The 18,201-nt window shown below is 37.0% G+C and overlaps 2 protein-coding genes across 3 annotated transcripts in view; one reads left to right on the top strand and one right to left on the bottom strand.

Annotated features, from left to right (window-relative positions):
• aimp1a (aminoacyl tRNA synthetase complex interacting multifunctional protein 1a) overlaps nucleotides 1–4,813 on the bottom strand; it is a 33,704-nt gene extending 28,891 nt beyond the window's left edge. The window contains exon 1 of the mRNA XM_041261101.1: nucleotides 4,749–4,813. The gene's annotated coding sequence lies outside the window, so the exon portion shown is untranslated. The remainder of the gene's footprint in view (nucleotides 1–4,748) is intronic.
• LOC121321819 (TBC domain-containing protein kinase-like protein) overlaps nucleotides 1–18,201 on the top strand; it is a 70,698-nt gene that overhangs the window by 824 nt on the left and 51,673 nt on the right. Inside the window, exons 2-12 of one of the 2 annotated variants that reach the window (XM_041261048.1) lie at nucleotides 1,140–1,344; nucleotides 1,560–1,632; nucleotides 8,441–8,555; nucleotides 8,916–8,989; nucleotides 11,858–11,999; nucleotides 12,524–12,584; nucleotides 12,966–13,027; nucleotides 13,463–13,524; nucleotides 13,679–13,827; nucleotides 17,299–17,437; nucleotides 18,048–18,147. In XM_041261048.1, the coding sequence (XP_041116982.1) occupies nucleotides 1,152–1,344; nucleotides 1,560–1,632; nucleotides 8,441–8,555; nucleotides 8,916–8,989; nucleotides 11,858–11,999; nucleotides 12,524–12,584; nucleotides 12,966–13,027; nucleotides 13,463–13,524; nucleotides 13,679–13,827; nucleotides 17,299–17,437; nucleotides 18,048–18,147 (1,170 nt within the window). In that variant the 5' untranslated portion in view covers nucleotides 1,140–1,151. The remainder of the gene's footprint in view (nucleotides 1–1,139; nucleotides 1,345–1,559; nucleotides 1,633–8,440; nucleotides 8,556–8,915; nucleotides 8,990–11,857; nucleotides 12,000–12,523; nucleotides 12,585–12,965; nucleotides 13,028–13,462; nucleotides 13,525–13,678; nucleotides 13,828–17,298; nucleotides 17,438–18,047; nucleotides 18,148–18,201) is intronic. The other variant, XM_041261057.1, reaches the window with a different exon arrangement.

Consider the following 18,201-nt stretch of genomic DNA (forward strand, 5'->3'; position numbering starts at 1 on the left):
ATAATAATAAAAAAAGGGAAAGAGGTCCTAGCGCATTGTAGACACCCAAGATCAGTAATTTATAGGAAACCTTAAGGCCACCCCCCTCAATTTGTCATGCATGAAATATTGAAATACTGATTTTCCTCGAGCAACGACCGGGTACTTAATTGAGTTCAGATATAAATATGCCATAGTATTAGTAAAGCTGATTTATTTTTATTTATTTATGTTTTATACTAGGCCTGGGATAGTAATGCTCACATGATCGATATGCTCAGCAGCTTGGGACCTCATTCATGTATAATCCAGTTATTGGTGAGTGATTAGAATTGAGGGCTCGCATTTTGTATTCTTAAAAATGCATATACAATAGTTAAACGAAGTTGGGGTGATGCATGCATTTGGAGATATACATGAACGAGGGAATGCCAGCACATTCTTTCAGACCATTTATCAGGAATTAAACTTTTTTTCATGTTTATGTTAATCCGTTGATTAGATCTTGATAATTAAACGTGGAGAAAAAATAGGATAAAAAAAAAAAAAAACGCAGGGCTCAAAAAAAAAGCAAACAGCTAAATAATAATAAAAAAAAAAAAGAAATAGGCAAAAAAGAAAAAAGCCTTATTTTAAGTTAAAGTTTTTGATTGGAGATTTGTATGGTCAGATTTAGATGTAGGATTGTCTGCTGTAGATGAGCTAAAGTGTCCTTTAGCATAAGCACAATCTAGTGCACATTATTGTGTATTGCCAGATACATATAAAGCCACTTTGATCTTCCAAAGATATGGCAGGCAAGTAGAACTGAAGAGCCACTCAAGTAAAAGCACATAACTACATAGAATGTGTGCTAACATTGTACAAATATAAAGAGACAATGACATCTGAAGCTACTTACTCTTTAAATATATGTATGCTCTGAATACAATAAATAAAACATTAACTGTCAGAATGCTTACAAAGGAAAATACAAAACACATTTTTCCATGTTATATTTTATGTATTTCTAAATATTACCCTCCAGTACTTGTATCACTGCCCTGCAACTGTGACGCTACAAATGGAATACACATATAAATAAAAACAAAACACCCCAACAAGAACTTCCAATACTGCATTCCACAATACTCATATAATACTTAATATTGTTTGAGCAGTGCCAACATACAATGTTCCCCTTGAAAGATGCGCAGCTTGGAGCCTTCACCTTCTTTGCTTCTGCTCTCCCACATGATGTTTGTGGGAGCAACGGGCTGCCACTCACTCCAAACTCCATCAAGATACTGGGGAGGTTCCAGATCCTAAAGACCATAACCCACCCCAGGCTCTGCCAGTATGTGGACATCACGAGGGGAAAGCACGGTAAGCCACTTTCTCATTATCTCTGAGTGCACCATTTAGACAAATTGTGATGATGTTTTTATGTTTTTCTGGATTTTTATTTCCCCTTTTTGGGAAACGTGCTCTGCCTTTGTGCTTTCTGTCATTATTGACAGATGACAGCGAGTGAACAGTTTAGTTTTGAGGAATCAGAATTTGTGCTGCTTTATTCCAGGCTGTCATTTCTGTTGTTTCAGAGAGATTGGTGGTAGTAGCTGAACACCATGAGTGCAGTGTAGAAGACTTGCAGAAACAGAGGAAGCCTGTGAGGTAGTATCTGACCAGTCTCTCTCTCTCTCTCTCTCTCTCTCTCTCTCTCTCTCTCTCTATCTCTCTATATATATATATATATATATATATATATATATATATACTACACATATAGTGACGGATTGCCCTCTGGTGTCACGTTTTTCTTCTCAAAATCAACATGTTGACACAGGATGCCAGGAAACGCCATAACATGTGTTTATTATTTACAACAAAAAAACAAAACAAAACCTAACCCAATCTCGGGCCCTACCTAGACAGATTTTGTTCCTCACTAATAACAAGGCAGGGTAAGCCTGTTACCTCGTCACCAAAACCAAATCGTATTCCAAATACCTTTCCAATAGTTCGTTGTCCCGTTTCCACATACGCACACTAACCCACTTGCTTCCCAACTTTCCCAACCAACTCCTACCATCACCCACACTGAAACACACACTCACACCCTTTTAAACATAATTAATTAGCTAATTGCATTAACCTGGAGTTGGTCCTGACTCCAGTAACCACTACTGGGTCCTAGGCCCCCAGGTATGGTCTCTGCTAAACAAGATATTTATTTTAAACCAGATGTAATTACTTTTTAGTCTCCCTTATTTAACAGAGTTATAATTTAGCAGTATTTAGTTTTAATCTCAAACACAACACATTATTTAATTTTTTGTTTACCACCCAGTTGGTTTATGTTCTCCTTTCACATTTTTATCCTTTACGTAACCAATCCTTCACTATATATATTTACCTACAAATATGTTGAGTTCAAACAAGACCTGAGGAAATCGAGATCGGTTAAAAGCAACGGTATCCTGTCAATTTGTCACACACTTTTCATCACCAACAATTCATCACGGACAATAACTCACCTATTAAGGCCACAATATATCATAAAAGCTGTGCTAAAAACAAAGAGCCATAATAAATCATAAATAACAGATACAGTATGTATTCACTTACAAATTAAATAAATAAAACCCACAGTGTACTAACTTTTACTAGATCGTAACCACCCAGTTAACAAACAAACAAACAAACAAAAAAACAAAACAAAAATAACAAGTTTGCTTTTCAAACCTTTATTTTAACACTAGAAGCACCAAAATTTCGAACTACATACAAGCGCTGCACCAGTCATTTTCACCTGTAGCGTTTTAAACAGCTGTCATATGATAATGTACCCTCTGGGATGAATTGTCGCTGGTGATGAATTGTACCTGGTGATGAACTGCTGGTGATGAATTGTTGGTGATAAATTGTCATTGACCCAAAAGCAACATACTGTAACAGGTTGTGAAGAGATGTTTCTGAAACAGTAATTAGAAAATAATGGCAGTATTACAGTATGTTAAAGAGCAGAGAGCAGTTGAATAGTGGGCCCTATTTTGAAGCAAGTGGAAAGGCAAATGCAAAATTCCTATGAGAAATACATTGCAACAGCATAAATCTAACATAAAAACAACTTCATTTCAGCAATGATGAGTTTTTTTCCTAGTTTATAAAAGTTTACTGGAGTAGACCATGGCTAAAGTATAGCAAAGTCTTGTGATTATAATTTAGAACAGTGAAGCATGGTAAAATCCATAGTAACAAACAAGGAAACTGCAAGTTTACACTGCAAACTACTGTGGTAATTTTTTATAAGGAAACATTTAATGCAATTAATTGATTCCCCTATGAACTATGCCTTTGCACTTGCATAATAATACAGCCCTATGAATTGTGTTGTACTTACTAAACCTTTTTTTTTTTTTTTAGATGCTTTTGTCTTTCTTGAATTTCTTTAATTTGAAGTAAAGAAATAAGACTTCTGTCATGATAAATGCATGAAGTTAATTGAAAGAGAAACTCTGGTTATCAGGCAACTGAAGTCTTTCCAAACCCTCACATGCATTGGTTAAGAAATATGTTTGTTGCTCTTTTGCTGTTGAATGGATCACTACATTTGTGGCTTACAAACTACGTGCCAGTATTTTCCCAAGCACTTGCCACAACTCCCCCTCCAAAAAAAAAAAAGTATATTCTTGTTGATTTTTTGTTGTCCACAGATACAGTGTTTAGAGAGCTGATTGTTGCAATAATTTTTTATTCATTTTATCCTTTGCCATGGTAATCAAACTAACCTAATAAACTTCTCTTATTAGAAAGTTCAAATGCATGGTAATAAAGGGGGCACTGAGAATGGTAGTCAAGCCTATGTAGTAACATACATTTTAAAATCATAGACTGCAAGTTTAGGCTGCATTGTAGTACCTGTGTTATGCCATTTAAGATAATTATTTAAGTGCAGAATGGTGCTGGTACACTTCAGTTGTGTTCATACAGGAAGGTTTGCTCTTTCCAGTCCACAAAAACATCAAGATAATTACAAAAACATTACAGCATTGTGAACCTGTACTCACTTAGTCATTTGTTATCTACACTTACTGTTCTTTTTAAATATGAATTATGTTTGGAAGAATAACTGCTTCTTTGTTTGATTGCGGAACAACCACTTCCACACAGGGCCGGACCAAATCAAAGTTAGCACTTAGAGAACAAAGACGAGAAATGATTCGTGGTAATAAAACACAAGCGAAATCTTGCTGATCCAGAACAAGCCCTTTTCGCCCTTCAAAAAGCAGCTATCGCTTGTTGACTACAAGTGGGTTGAGAAGGGGGAGTGGTTTGCTATCCCCCGACCAAATCTTCTCAATTCCAGTCACATCACAAGACTTTCTCAGCACCAGATATTACAGTCAACTTCGAATTTGACGAAAGCTGTGACGTATTAAGCAAAGAGTAAACAAAAAAATAACACTAAACATACTGATATTTGCAAAAAACCCCAAAAAACAAATGATTACATGCCTCAAGATGCTCCACTGACCTCATATGTCGATCATTTGCACACAACACTGAATAATTTCAAATTAACAATTTACAGTATCAAATATTATTATACGTATTATGCCTGTTATTATCATAATATATGTTGTGTTTGTTGCACCCTTAAACAAAACACCCTCAAGACCATTTTCGTCTTTACTACTTTTTTTGCATCAGTTTGAATTAAATTTTTAATAAAGCAATACGTATTACTTCTTTTAATACGTACAACCAATAAATTATTTTCTACTCACTGAGCTTTACGTGGAGCGGTGTCTCTTTCTGTGATGGTAAAGCTTTTTAGATATATTTTCTTTTATTTCTTATCTCTTTAGTAAGCTATGACTACGAAGTCCATGGACATACTCTGACGTCATCTGTGATGTCACCTACTTCTGTTCAAATGATTCATTTCTTAAAGGCATAGTGCTCCATTACATTAAACTTCAAACTCGAGGCTAGTAAACAAACTAGAATGCTAATAAAGAATACCTACCATGGTAGTCTAAACTGTCATCTAAGAAGATTCAAGATGAAGTTTTTAAATTTGCTTTGGGGTTTTAACAGAAGAAATAATAATAATAATAATAATAATAATAATAATAATAATAATAATAATAATAATAATAATAATAATACCTGACTGTCCATTTAAAAATATGTATAATATTTTTAAACGGTCCCTCCTGCTCCTGCAAACGTCTCTCTGACCCTAGTTTTGGTTTCGGGATAAAGAAAATGCAATATGGAAACTAGCGATATTATCGCATAAACACTCTTTTGCAAGAGCAATCAGGGTTTGATTTGTTTCCAGCCTATAGTCTCATATTTTTATTTCAAACGAGTTGAATAATAAAATGTAAGATTAAAAAAAAAGTTGACATTTACAAATATTATTTATGCTAATAATATGCAAATTCATTGTATTATCCACATAAACAAGAACAGGAAAACATTTTTTAAAAGTCAGATTCTCACCCAACACTTTAAAAATTGGTAATATAGTCTTGAAAGTAAAACTGGAAGTTACACCATGTCGTATAATATTGGTTGGTGACTTGGAGTTGGTCTTGCATTAAGATCTGTAGTCCATAAACAAGGATAATAAAAACAAGGCAGTATTAAGACATTGGCACACTAAGTATATACAGTGGTTTGCAGAAGTATTCACCCCCCTGCAAAGTTTTCACATTTTGTTAGCACCGGACGCTTTCAAATTAGACTTTACATGTAGAATCTACACAAACTTCTCCACATTGATAAAGTACAAAAATGCATATGGAATATAAATAAGTAAAATTCACAGAGAAAAACAGATTAATCTCAGTTGCATAAGTATTCAAACCCTTTGATACTACAGCCATACATCAGCTCAGGTGCAAGTGATTTATTTGAAAGGTCACAAAATTAGTGAAATGGTTTCAGCCTGTGTGTACTCAAAGTGGTTTAACTTGTGATCATTTCCCTCAGGTACATAAAGACTTTCAAGATGCAACTCACATAGTGATCCAACAAAGCAACCATGAAGACCAAGGAGCTTTTGAAACAAGTCAGGGATAAAGTGGTAGAGAGGCACAGAGCAGGAGAAGGGTACAAGAAAATTTCAAAGGCGTTGATTATCCCTCTCAGCACAGTGAAGTCCATCATTAAGAAGTATGCATTATACCACCCAGACACTACCCAGATTAGGTTGCCCTCCCAAACTGAGCAGCCGGGCAAGCAGGAAACTGCTTCGTGGTGCCACTCTAATGTCAACAGTGACCTTGAGATGGGAGTCAGATCAACAATAAGCCGGTCTCTACACAAAACTGGCCTGTATGAACAGGTGGCGAGAAAAAAGCCATTACTCAAAAAGCCTCATCTTATAGTACATATGGAGTTTGTGATAAAATATGTAGATGATACTGCAGACATGTGGAAAAAGGTTTTGTGGACAGACGAGACAAAAATTGAAGTTTTCCATGTAAATTCCAAGCGTTACGTGTGGCGCAAGCCTAACACCCAGTCAACACCATCCCAACTGTCAAGCATAGTAGTGGCAGCATCATGTTATGGGGTTGCTTCTCTTCAGCAGGAACTGGGAAGCTTGTCAGGATAGAGGGGAGAATGGATGGTACCAAGTACAGGCGAATCCTTGAGGAGAACCTGTTTGAGTCAGCCAAGACTTTGAAACTGGGGAGGAAATTCACATTTCGGCAGAATAATGCCCCGAAGCAGAAAGCCAAAGCCACACTGGAGTAGTTGAACAAGAAGAGAATTCATGTTTTTGAGTGGCCCAGTCAAAGTTCTGACTTGAATCCAATTCATAGTTTATGCCAAGACTTATGGAGAGATTATAGTCCATTATCAGAACTGCAGTAATTTTCCCATGAAGAATGGGCAAAAATTTCACTACCCTACTGCGCAAAGCTATTAGAGACCTATCCAAAAAGACCCATAGCAGTAATTGCTGCAAAGGGTGCTTCTACCAAGTATTGACTTAAGGGGCTGAACACTTATGCAACCAGTAAATTTCATTTTGTACATTTTCTTTGCAAGTTTTGCTGACATTTAACCGCATCGTCATATATCAGTGTTCAGTTTAACCACTACAGCTTTGAATAAAAAAAAAGTTTGTTTGAAAAGCAGTGCTTACGTTATTTGTAATTCAGCGTAATGTGACATTATTGGTAGGGGGTTAATGCTTCTGCAAACCAGTGTATATCACATGCCAAACCCCTTATCCTTAAACTTCGGTCACTGAAAAAAAGTCTATAGATCTTAAACGTGGAGTTGAATGTTCTGAATTTCTTTTTTTATGAGATAACACATAAACCTGGCCACCAAATATTACAGAGTTCTTTTATAGCAGTAATGTGTTTGATTAATGCAGTAAATTGCTTTGGATTTCATGTAAAGCTGAAAGAAGTTAGCTAGTTTGTCCATTCTTTTTTGTTGTTACAGATAGACTTCAGTATTTACTGACTGTAGAACTGGAATAATCAGAAAAATGTTTTATTTTATTGAAAGATATGTGTCAAAAGCACCATAGCCACATTCCACAGCAACCTTAAGAATTTGATTACTGTGATGATGTTAAACACAGCTGTTTAATTTAATGTAGTGTTTTATTATTTTAATGATTTAAGGCATTTACCCTGTTTGCTTTTCATTTATCAACTGACAGGGTTTGTTTGGGTGTCAGTAAATTTGAAAGTTATCTGTGGAGATTTGACACTGTGATGTTCTATCACTTGGAGTTTACTATTACTAACTAATTAGATACTTACAACATTGCAATATATGGTTTTTTTTTTGTTGTTGGTCTGTTTCTGTACCCTATCTAGCAACAATTGGAAGAGCAAGGTAACTTATTGTTCTGAGCAGTTATTTGCAAGTGTTATAAATCAAATCTGTTCAAATTGGTTTTATTCCTTTCAAAAAATGTGCTCTTAGTTTTGATATGGTGCCCTACATTGGTGAGAAATGTATTTAATAAATCATTCAGAAATATTTTTAAAAGATGCGTCCGTTGCCATCTAGTGGAAGCAGGAAGAAGTGCAGTTCATATCATTTCCATTGCACAGCACAATTAAGTTGAAAGTACAGTACTTGAGAAGAATACTGCCCACCAGTCTGTAAATTAACATGATGTGTTTGACATATCTAGAAAATAAACAACATTTCTATTGGTGCTTAACTTCTTCAACACAACAGGCCCAAGTCTAGGAAAGATTCTTAGATCCCTAATAGTTCTACTGGTGTGCTGCAGTTATCTACTATATATTACATCTAGTACTGCAGTATGCTGGATGAAAAGGGTTAAGGGGTAGAAGGTTACTATTGAATAGTGTTCTGATCATATTTGATTAATTTCACTTGAAATGTAAACACAACTAAAGAAAATACTTGATTTATATGCTTACCAGCTTGACCCAGTAAGTGCTTCTCATTGCTTTTGTTCCAGCCATGTGAAGGTCCTCCAAATTGCCTATGAGGTATTAGAAGGACTGGAATACATGAACACGCACAGGATAGTTCATAGAGCACTGGGACCTCGCAATATCCTCATGGATCAAAAGGTGTGTTCTTTTTTCAATTCTATTGACAGGTTATATATGTTTATAGATTAGTCCATATGTACCTTGCAGGTGCTCCATAACCACTGTATTTGTTTTGTGGTATGCTAGAATATGTGTTTGTGTCTAAAATTATATATCTTCAGTCACTCTAAAACAATAAGTGGGCTACAGTGGTAAGGTTACATTCAAATAGGTTTCTGTCTTGTTTTGCAACATTAATGGACTTCAGCAAAAATATAATACAGTATCTGGTTTATTGTTCTGTAATGCTTTTCATAAGTGCATATGAAACCTCCTGCAGCTTTTCTGTTAAATGCTTAATCTGCACATTAACCTGCATGGTTTTCTTTTTGGTTTCAGGGACATATAAGACTGGCCAAGTTTGGTCTCTACCACATGACTGACCATGGTGCTGATGTGGACTTTCCTATTGGGTATGAACAAACTGCTGTTAAAACAAACAACCTGACAGAACATTTTAAGAAGGCACTTCCCATTTGCAGAGTGTGGCCAGTTTGAACACTTTCTTACAAAATTTCCCATGCTGTACCCCCGCATTCAAATACTTTCTTTCACACACACACAGACACACACACACACATGCGTGCACATCCAAACCTGCATCTTTTGAACATCTCCCTTTGTACCTGTGACCTGCACTCTACTTTTGACATGTCAGATAATATAGTACAGTAAAAAAATATTTAAGAGGCTACAAAGTTTTGTAATCTGATAGCTGAAGCTTAAAGGTAAATACATATAGCACTGGGACGAACATGGGATTTTCATGTTCGGATAATTTAAATATTTGTTTGGATATTCGTTTGTTTTTATAAAAGCCATTATATTGCTCTAATATTTGTACCAGCACTGAAATAAATGCATTGTGTTAGACAAGAAAATCTGCTGAAACTTTTTTTACATGGTTGTGGTGCATCAGAAGGAAATATATTAGGGCTGCAACAATGAATCAATGCATCGATCATTGATCACCTGACCTTAAATTTCCTGAGCTTCGATTACATACAGCTGAATTGATGCATCGAATTAGAACCCAGTTTGAAGTCTCCCGTTGTGGGTTTGCATTAAAACCTTGAGTGTGTAAGAGTGCGCTTCTTTTAGTGCTAATACAGTTGATTAGCGCATTCCTAGGATACACACTTTATGCCTCTACATTGGCGTCGGACAAGTCAAATCAGAAGTAGGGCTATTTATTAACATTTTATGGATTTAAAAAATAATTTTAATCTGTTGAATCTACCAATTTACCTTTTGTTTCAAAGCATGTTGTGTTTGGATTATATGGCAATAGTATATAAAAAGAAGCTGAATTTTTACGATAGTTAATAAAATGTCAGTGCATTGATTATGATAAATGCCTACACAATAATCGAATAAAAAATCATAGTGCCGATTGCGCAACTGGAATGTATAGTCTCAAGAGCCTTTCCAATGGCCAACGCACCACAGACTCACAGGGTTTCTGACTTGTATGGTTCCTTAATACAGCTCCTCAATCAACAAGAGCTGAGGAGCTCTGACAAGTTGGTCCCTCTGTAAGAAGCAGAATCTAGGTGTGAATTGGCAACTACAGATCTCAACCAAGCATCTTAATAACTGTACAAATGGTTGTATCCCGCTGGACCAAGCTCATGTTCCATTGCTTTATCTACTGTACACCCTCAGAAGGCAACAGTATTTTTAATCAGTGCCATGCATGATGCAACACTGCCAGTGACATAATTTTGATACGAAGAACACTCTGTTGCAAGAGGGGAATAACTATGCTATACATGCATATACCATGTAAAGTAAAAACTAAAAGTTTTAAACCCCACATTGGTGTTGATATTTCATTATGGTAATGCACATACTTTAAATCCATGAAAATAATACAAATTTCTGAGTTAGGCTTTTCAGACTTCTAAATACCCTCCATCGCTGATGTGATTTTTTTCTACATTCTGCTATAGCACATTCACAATGGCAAGTGATGTTGGACAATCTTTAAAAGGCACAGTTACCAGTTAGAGTACCGTCAGATAGGCACCAGGCACTGTGCTTTTGCCTATAAATGTCCCTAGTTTCCAACATTGTCACTTTTAGTATTAAAAAGACATTAATCGTTAGATTTAATCTCATAATTAATTCCAAAAGGAGTACTGCTGGTAAAGACCAAAGATTTAGAATACAGTGGTAAAACTTTACTCAAAGTTTTATTAGTGTTTTTCACACTGTTAATATGAAAGTGTAGGTGACTTAAACCTATTTCACCCAAACATCACTACATTAAGAAACAGACCCTATAATGAATGCATTGTTAAGCATAGTTGCCCCTACTTACAAGAGAAACCAAGTGTGGGAAATCTTGGGAACAATTTCAGTGCGTTTGACCATGTGTTTATTGCTTATAACTGGAGCCACATTCAAAACGACAAATACAATAAAGCCTGTTTCCATAACATCCTATTATAGAATGGAATGAAAGCTGATTGACAATTTATTTGTGTGTTGAAGAACCCCTTAAGCCATGGTATCCACTTTCAAAGAGACTGCTGTGGAAACCTAATAAACCTAGGCATTCTAATATTGCGCTTTGTACTGTGTACTGTGTACTTTGTATTAGTGTACTGTATATGTTGAAACTATATACAGTTTCTAGCATTTACAGAGTTTATATTTATACTATCACATGCTTAAGTGTAAAAAGTAAGCTAATGTTAGGCATTTGAAGTATGATATGTCTTACGTTTTAAGTCTGTTCCTTGTAATATAGTATATCAAGTATATGGGGCAATTTTGGACAGGGAGCATCTGCAGTTCCTAACAAATCAGTCTTGCCTATTGTGAGTGCTATTTGCAATAGAGAGCTGCAAATGTAACCAAATGGCAGGGGTTCTATTAGTGTTAGAGGGACAGCCTGTTTATAACAAGTTTGTGACATTCCTGAACTAGAAATACTTATTTTTAGAATTAACAAATAGAAATACAACTTGGCTGGACAGTTGTTCATCATAATCATGACACCATTTTGTCTTATAATGTTTTGAATTTTAGAATCCATATCACATCTTTGCATCCCTATACTAGAATGATGTAGACTATACATGCTGTATGTAGTTGTCATAGACAGGTGTATTTACTGTGAAAATAAAAAAAAGCTCTTTTTTTTTTCTTCTACTTTTAGAAAGGTTTGTTGTTCCAATTTGTAATAAAGTTTTACTATAGTGGTAGTTTGCAGGGCTGAATATGGGAAGCTGGTTGTGACACTTTGCTTTGTGATTTATTTATTTTCCCTGCAGCTACCCCTCCTACCTGGCCCCTGAGGTCATTGCCCAGGGCTTTGTCCACCCTACTGATCTCGCACAGAGCCAGAAGCATCTGCCCTCAGGCCCCAAGACAGATGTGTGGTCCCTCGGAGTGATTGTCTTTGAACTTTGTGTGGTAGGTAGAATTGTGTACAGCAGGTAGAGCCCCAGTTACAAGAGGTCACTGAAAATCCCTGCAGGGTTTCACGATACTGATATGTGGATGAGTCATCTTTTAGTTCATAGGTTATATTATTTTAACTGATTTTCCAGATGTTGCTTTCCGGTAACAACATACGGTATATTGTAACACAACTCGCTTTTGGTTTCCTGTAGCCATTTTGCATTTGCGCTGTACGTTGACGTTGCTGAAGATCTTGATCATGCCGGATAAATGGTTAGGGTGAATATGTGATGTTTGGGTACTGAGACCCATTCTATTAGAAGAATATCTCTTTTAAAGAGTACCAGCATATTAAATAGTACCAACATATTAAATGTATGCAAATACATGTCTATGCAAAATGTGATAAATTAAACATGCTGCTATTTGTCTTTCATAGACAAATTTATTTGTGATGTTTATTAATACTGATGTAAATCTGTTTGCAATGCAGGAAAGTTAAATTACTTCTGTCCTTTATCTTTGTTATTTTTTAGGGGAGAAGACTTCTACACAATATAGAAATAAACAAGAGATTAAAATTCATTCTCAACCTGGGTAAGTTTTTACATCCCTCATAAGGTTTAACAAGAAGTGCAGCCTCAGAGCTTGGCCCACGGGAAGTGTGGCATTGGCCTTTGCACTCCCGCTTGCATGAGCTGGGGAGAGTTTGCTGAATCTTCAGTAACCTCTACTGGTAAAGCACCTGGCAAATACAGGCAGAGATGTCCGTTGTGTAGCTTTTGCTTGGATTGGCTTGACACAGTTCATCTGTGTTGATCTTCAGTCCCTCTGATTAAGTAAATGGGTTGCAGCAGTAAAATACCGTCAAATTAAAAATTGAGAAGAAAAACAGGGTAACAGAAAGGAAAAAAATCTAAAGGCAAAATGTTGTCTTTTTGAAGAGCATGGTAATATTTTGTGGGCATTGATTTGCAGGTTGCATGGATGACATTGTGACGGTCCTGGCTGAAGAACATGGCTGCTTAGAACTAGTTAAGGTTTGTTTATAACACTCATCTCCCATTGTAACAATTACAAACCTCATCGGTTATCTGAGCCAATATGTCATACATATAGCCCTCTAAGATTAGCTGTAATTTAATATTCTTGTTTAATTAATGGATGTCTGAGTCTGTTTTTATAAATATGATTTATATTGGTGAAGATGACAGCAGAATAATGCTGTGTCATGACTATAACTTGTATTTAATTTAAAGATTTTTGAGTGGGGCCTATTGTTTCTAAAAATGAATATATTGTGAAGTCTGTAAAAAAAAAAAAAAAAAAAAACTTTTTTCTGACTTCTTCCTTTGATACAGTAATTGAATGTTGTACTGTACAGTTGGTTCTCTTTATTTGTTTAAATGAAAAACTCAGTGTTTGTAGAACCACTTCCAAATAGTGTAATGCTTTTGCCTTTTCATCTCTGACAGGAGCTTCCTGAAAATGTTTTAGCTTTATTGAGGAAATGCCTCACATTTCTGCCTTCGAAAAGGTAACTATACTGTACAAAAATGGATTTGCTGACACTATGAGGATTTTTGATGCAAAGCTGAATAATCTGAATCTGAATAACAAATATACATGCTATTTGGCATGTATTAAGTAAACAATAATAATAGTATGTTTTTCCCTCTTTGTTGTTTTAGACTTACTCCTGCTGAATTGCTGAGGGACAGTGTGTTTGATGAAATTTCTTCCTTCTACAAACCTTACCAGAAGTCGGTCAGTCTTTTCTCCTCCTCTTTGCGTTGTGCTAATCTAACACTCCCAGAGGACATCAGTGATCTTTGCAAAGGTACAAGTATTTTTTGTTGCCTTTACATGAAGGCAGGCCTTTTAAAATATGTGGTTATTAGAGAGCTTTGTATTCTCTGCAAATTATAGATTGTTGATGATGATACTGTATGCCTTATTTTGGGTTAGTCTTGAACTTCCTAGTTCATTTGACCTGGAGAATGAAACTGCACGTATAAGATGTACAGTGTGAATGGGAGCGCACAACAAGTAGGATACACTGAATGGAATTTTCAGAAGATATACAGTAACCCCATTTAAATGGGTGGTTCATTGAACAAATTAATCAAGCTTAGAAGACAGGTGAAATTAGTCTTGAGCTGTCAGATTTGCAGTACAGTCAGGACTCACATATCCGACCCTATAAGAAGAAGAGCGCCATTTACTTTGAAGGGGGGAAAGAACGTTAGGAAAGCAAGTCTCAGTCTCGTGATCGGGAACCTTGGTGGCTGAAGGCTGGTCTTGATGACCCCTGAGAACTGGAAAACATAAAGTGTTAGTCCCCTACTCACAGGAGAGCCGCAGTGGCGACTTGGATGTGGATGAAAACCAACAGTGAGAAGAGGATCGATTACCCATCTCGGCGGGAAGAATGGACTCACGATTGTGCCCTTGAAAAGGAAAAGAATAGAAAAGAATAGATAGGAAATATATGTTTAGTATACAGTTATATACAGTGCCTATAGAAAGTATACACCCACTTTCAAAATGTTCACCTATTGTTGCCTTATAGCATGGAATTAAAATGCATTAAAATAAAAATAAAAACTGAAATAGCTTGGTTGGATAAGAGTCCACCCCTTGTAATAGCAATCCTAAATTAGCTCAGGTGTAACCAATCGCCTTCAAAATCACACACCAAGATAAGTGGCCTCCACCGATGTTAAATTGTAGTGATTCACCTGATTTCAGGATAAATTCAGCAGTTCCTGTAGGTTCCCTCTGCTGGGTAGTGCATTTCAAAGCAAAGACTCAACCATGAGCACCAAGGCACTTTCAAAAGAACTCTAGTACAAAGTTGTTGAAAGGCACAGATCAGGGGATGGGTATAGAAAAAATATCAAAGGCCTTGAAAATTCCTTGGAGCATGATCAAGACGATTATTAAGAAGAAGGCGTATGGCACCACCAAGACCCTGCCTAGATCAGGCCGTCCCTCTAAACTGGATGACCAAGCAAGAAGGAGACTGATCAGAGAGGCTACCAAGAGGCCAGTGGCCAAATGTTCTTGAGTGGCCCAGTCAGAACCCCGAGCTAAATCCAATCGAAAATTTGTGGCATGACTTGAAGATTGCTGTCCATCAATTCTCCCCAAGGAACTTGAACAGTTTTGTAAAGAAGAATGGTCAAATATTGTCAAATCTAGGTGTGCAAAGTTGGTAGAGACCTATACCAACAGACTCACAGCTATAATTGTTGCCAAAGGTGCTTCACCAAGTATTAACTCAGGGAGGTGGAGACTTACAATTAAGATCTTTCAGTTTTGTATTTTTAATTTGTAATTTTTTTCTCAATAAAAACTTCCCCTTCACAATGTGGAGTATGGTGTGTAAATAAGTGGAAAAAAATCCTCATTTAAATGCATGAAACTCTGAGGCACTGACACAACAAAATATGAAAAAAGTTCAAGGGGGTGCAGACTTTCTATAGGCACTGTAAATAATAGTGGAAAGACAGGTAATGATAGATTGAGTAAAAGCATTATAGAACAGGAGCTGCTACAGGACAGGATTATTTATGGCCGGGGATCCTGCTGGCCAGAGAGCTGATAATGGAGGATGCCATAGAAGGCTAGAGGAAGTGTGATCACTATCCCCCCAGAAAGTTGGCCCCCCCTGCCCCCCGCCAGAGAACCCGCACATGTGAGGAGAAAGAAGACTACGTCCTGACAACATTTTAGGAGGAAAAACAGACAAGACATAGCAGAATAACTTGACAACCTAATGGAAAGCCATCCACACATATGATGAATTGGTAGCAGAAGCCAGGGCTGCAGACATATAATCCTGTGCTGATTGTAGCAGTCTAGAAAGAGATGCATTTCATCCATGATTAATTGGTAGAACAGATGAGGTTGCAGCCAGTGAAGGGATGTGGCTGGCATGAGATGGTGGAATCTGGAGACCCTCAATGATTTGACATCTTAGTTGGGGTGATACGGAATGGCGTCTGGTGGCTGTTGTGGGCCGAAGCTGAGGCTAGTTAGTACTCAGGAGCCTTAGCCTTTGCTGGCTGGAGAATGCTTGAAGTGCTGGGGGAGGAGGGGCTGCCACTGCAGCGGGACACTTGTCTAGAGCATCAGGATATAAGGGAGTCTAGATAAGTAGTGAACCAATGTCTTGTTATGATTGTTAAGGAAGAACTGTCGAAAAGAGGTTCTGCGGAAGGAAGGAGCACTTGCAGGAAATATACTTGAGCATAGAGAAATAGGATGCTGCTGGATGTGGCATGATTGTGCTAGCTGGGCAATAACTGGCCAGGAGAGTTGATGGCAGAATCTTGAAGCAGGTGCTGGCTGGAAGCGTTAATGGTGCACAGGAGGAGCAGCGGACAGGAAAAGCAGGTGCGGCTGCACTAGAAGAGGTGGCAAGAGTGGAGGTTCCTAGAGAAGAGGTGGGTGTAGGATCCAGACAGTGTTATGGTAGAGCCGCCATCTCTCTATAAATATAAAAGCAATTTTTCTATATAGCGAGGAATGCAATTGAAATCACTTAGATAGCAGAGTAGAAGACCGGTATTGCATGATTCAGTTAAAGTATTACAAGATTTGTCATTGATGTTGAGAGGGTAAGATCTCAGAAAACCATACATGTGGTATTTGGTAGCTTTGCATGTATACTAAAAAAAAAAAAAAAAAGATGGCAAAGATAGGATGGGCATGAGGACTGTTCTCTCACAAGACTGCAGGGTAATGTGGAAGAGCATACATTGACAGTGTATTCTTACGATATAGATTGTTGGAAAATGGTTTCATATTTTTATTAATAAACTTCAGAGTACAGTCGGCGCCACTTTAACAGGATGCCTCTGGAGAAGTACAACTATCTTGAATAAGCGACTGTCACAATTAAACATAAACAAAGTGAATCTCTGTTTTTTATTTCTACATGAAAGGAAAAATAATGAAATCACATCTTATCACAAAGCAAGACACCTGTGCTGTTCACACGGCGACTTTCTTTGCAACAGCAGCCTTGCGTGATTTCCACAAGTCACATCTCGTACTCACATACTCACTACTGCGCTATGCGAATCTGCCACTGAAAAGCGATCTCCGTTCATCAGTTGAAAATACTGTACCCCAATCAAACAAAGTCACGTCCCAACTAAGTGAGATAAATAGCATTGGAAAGAACCGTCTCCCAGAGTTGAATTGCATTTAAGCAGAAATCTCGATTAATCAGTATCCCGATTAGGTGGTGCTGACTTTATTAGAAAAGGTATGTCATTAATGACTGTTAATTATCTTGCAGCAGAAGAAGAGGACTACCTAGCAGAACGATCTTTTGATGAGGTATATTACTTGTGGTGTTTGGCTGGAGGAGATTTGGAAAAAGAACTCACAAATAAGGGAATAATCCAATCGAAGCCTCCCATCTGCACATTGCCCAAGTACGTATGCTTTCAGTATTGACATATGGATATACTCATAATGACTGAACTGGGGAAACAGGTGTATAAGCCTAAAACCAACCAGAGTTCAGAGAGCTGCAGGCTTATATGCAGGTGACCATCTCCCGATTAGCAACAAATGAATCACTTAATTAATTCAGGAGATGGCCACCTTCTGCACAAGATTTTTAAATACTACTGGCAGAGGATGAGCTGCCGAGTGCCGTCCTCGCGTCTGCCAGAACACATTTAAATAAAAACAAAACAATAACAAAACACGGCTGTGTCGTCATATTTAAATACAATAAATAAATCATAATAATAATAATAATACAACAAAACAAATACAAAATAATAAACTGCACAGGTGTGGAGGGGTACCCCTTTCTAAAAATAAACAAATAATCATGTCCAGGGCTTCTCGCCCTGTTACAGGCTCCATGAAAGTTTTCCAGATAGCACCTTGTTAATTCCCAGTGAAAGCATGTGAATCCGGGTATTGTGGTGTGTTACTACTTGACAGGTGTTAGTGGAATCTGAATTTAACAAGTTAATTTAAACAAAGCATCTCAAAGCATCTCCTAAAATTTTATTTTTTTGTATGCTTAAGTTTTATTTTAGAAGATGGAGAGGTATTTGGCCAAGCAAAAGACAGGAGCTTTCTCTTGGATGATACAACTGTGACTCTACCATTGTGCCAGCTTAAAAATGTAAGTATCTCTTCAGCCTTACTTACACCCAAAAATAGCTGTGAATAAAACTAT

Source organism: Polyodon spathula, chromosome 1, assembly GCF_017654505.1.
Source record: "Polyodon spathula isolate WHYD16114869_AA chromosome 1, ASM1765450v1, whole genome shotgun sequence".
NCBI lineage: Eukaryota > Metazoa > Chordata > Actinopteri > Acipenseriformes > Polyodontidae > Polyodon > Polyodon spathula.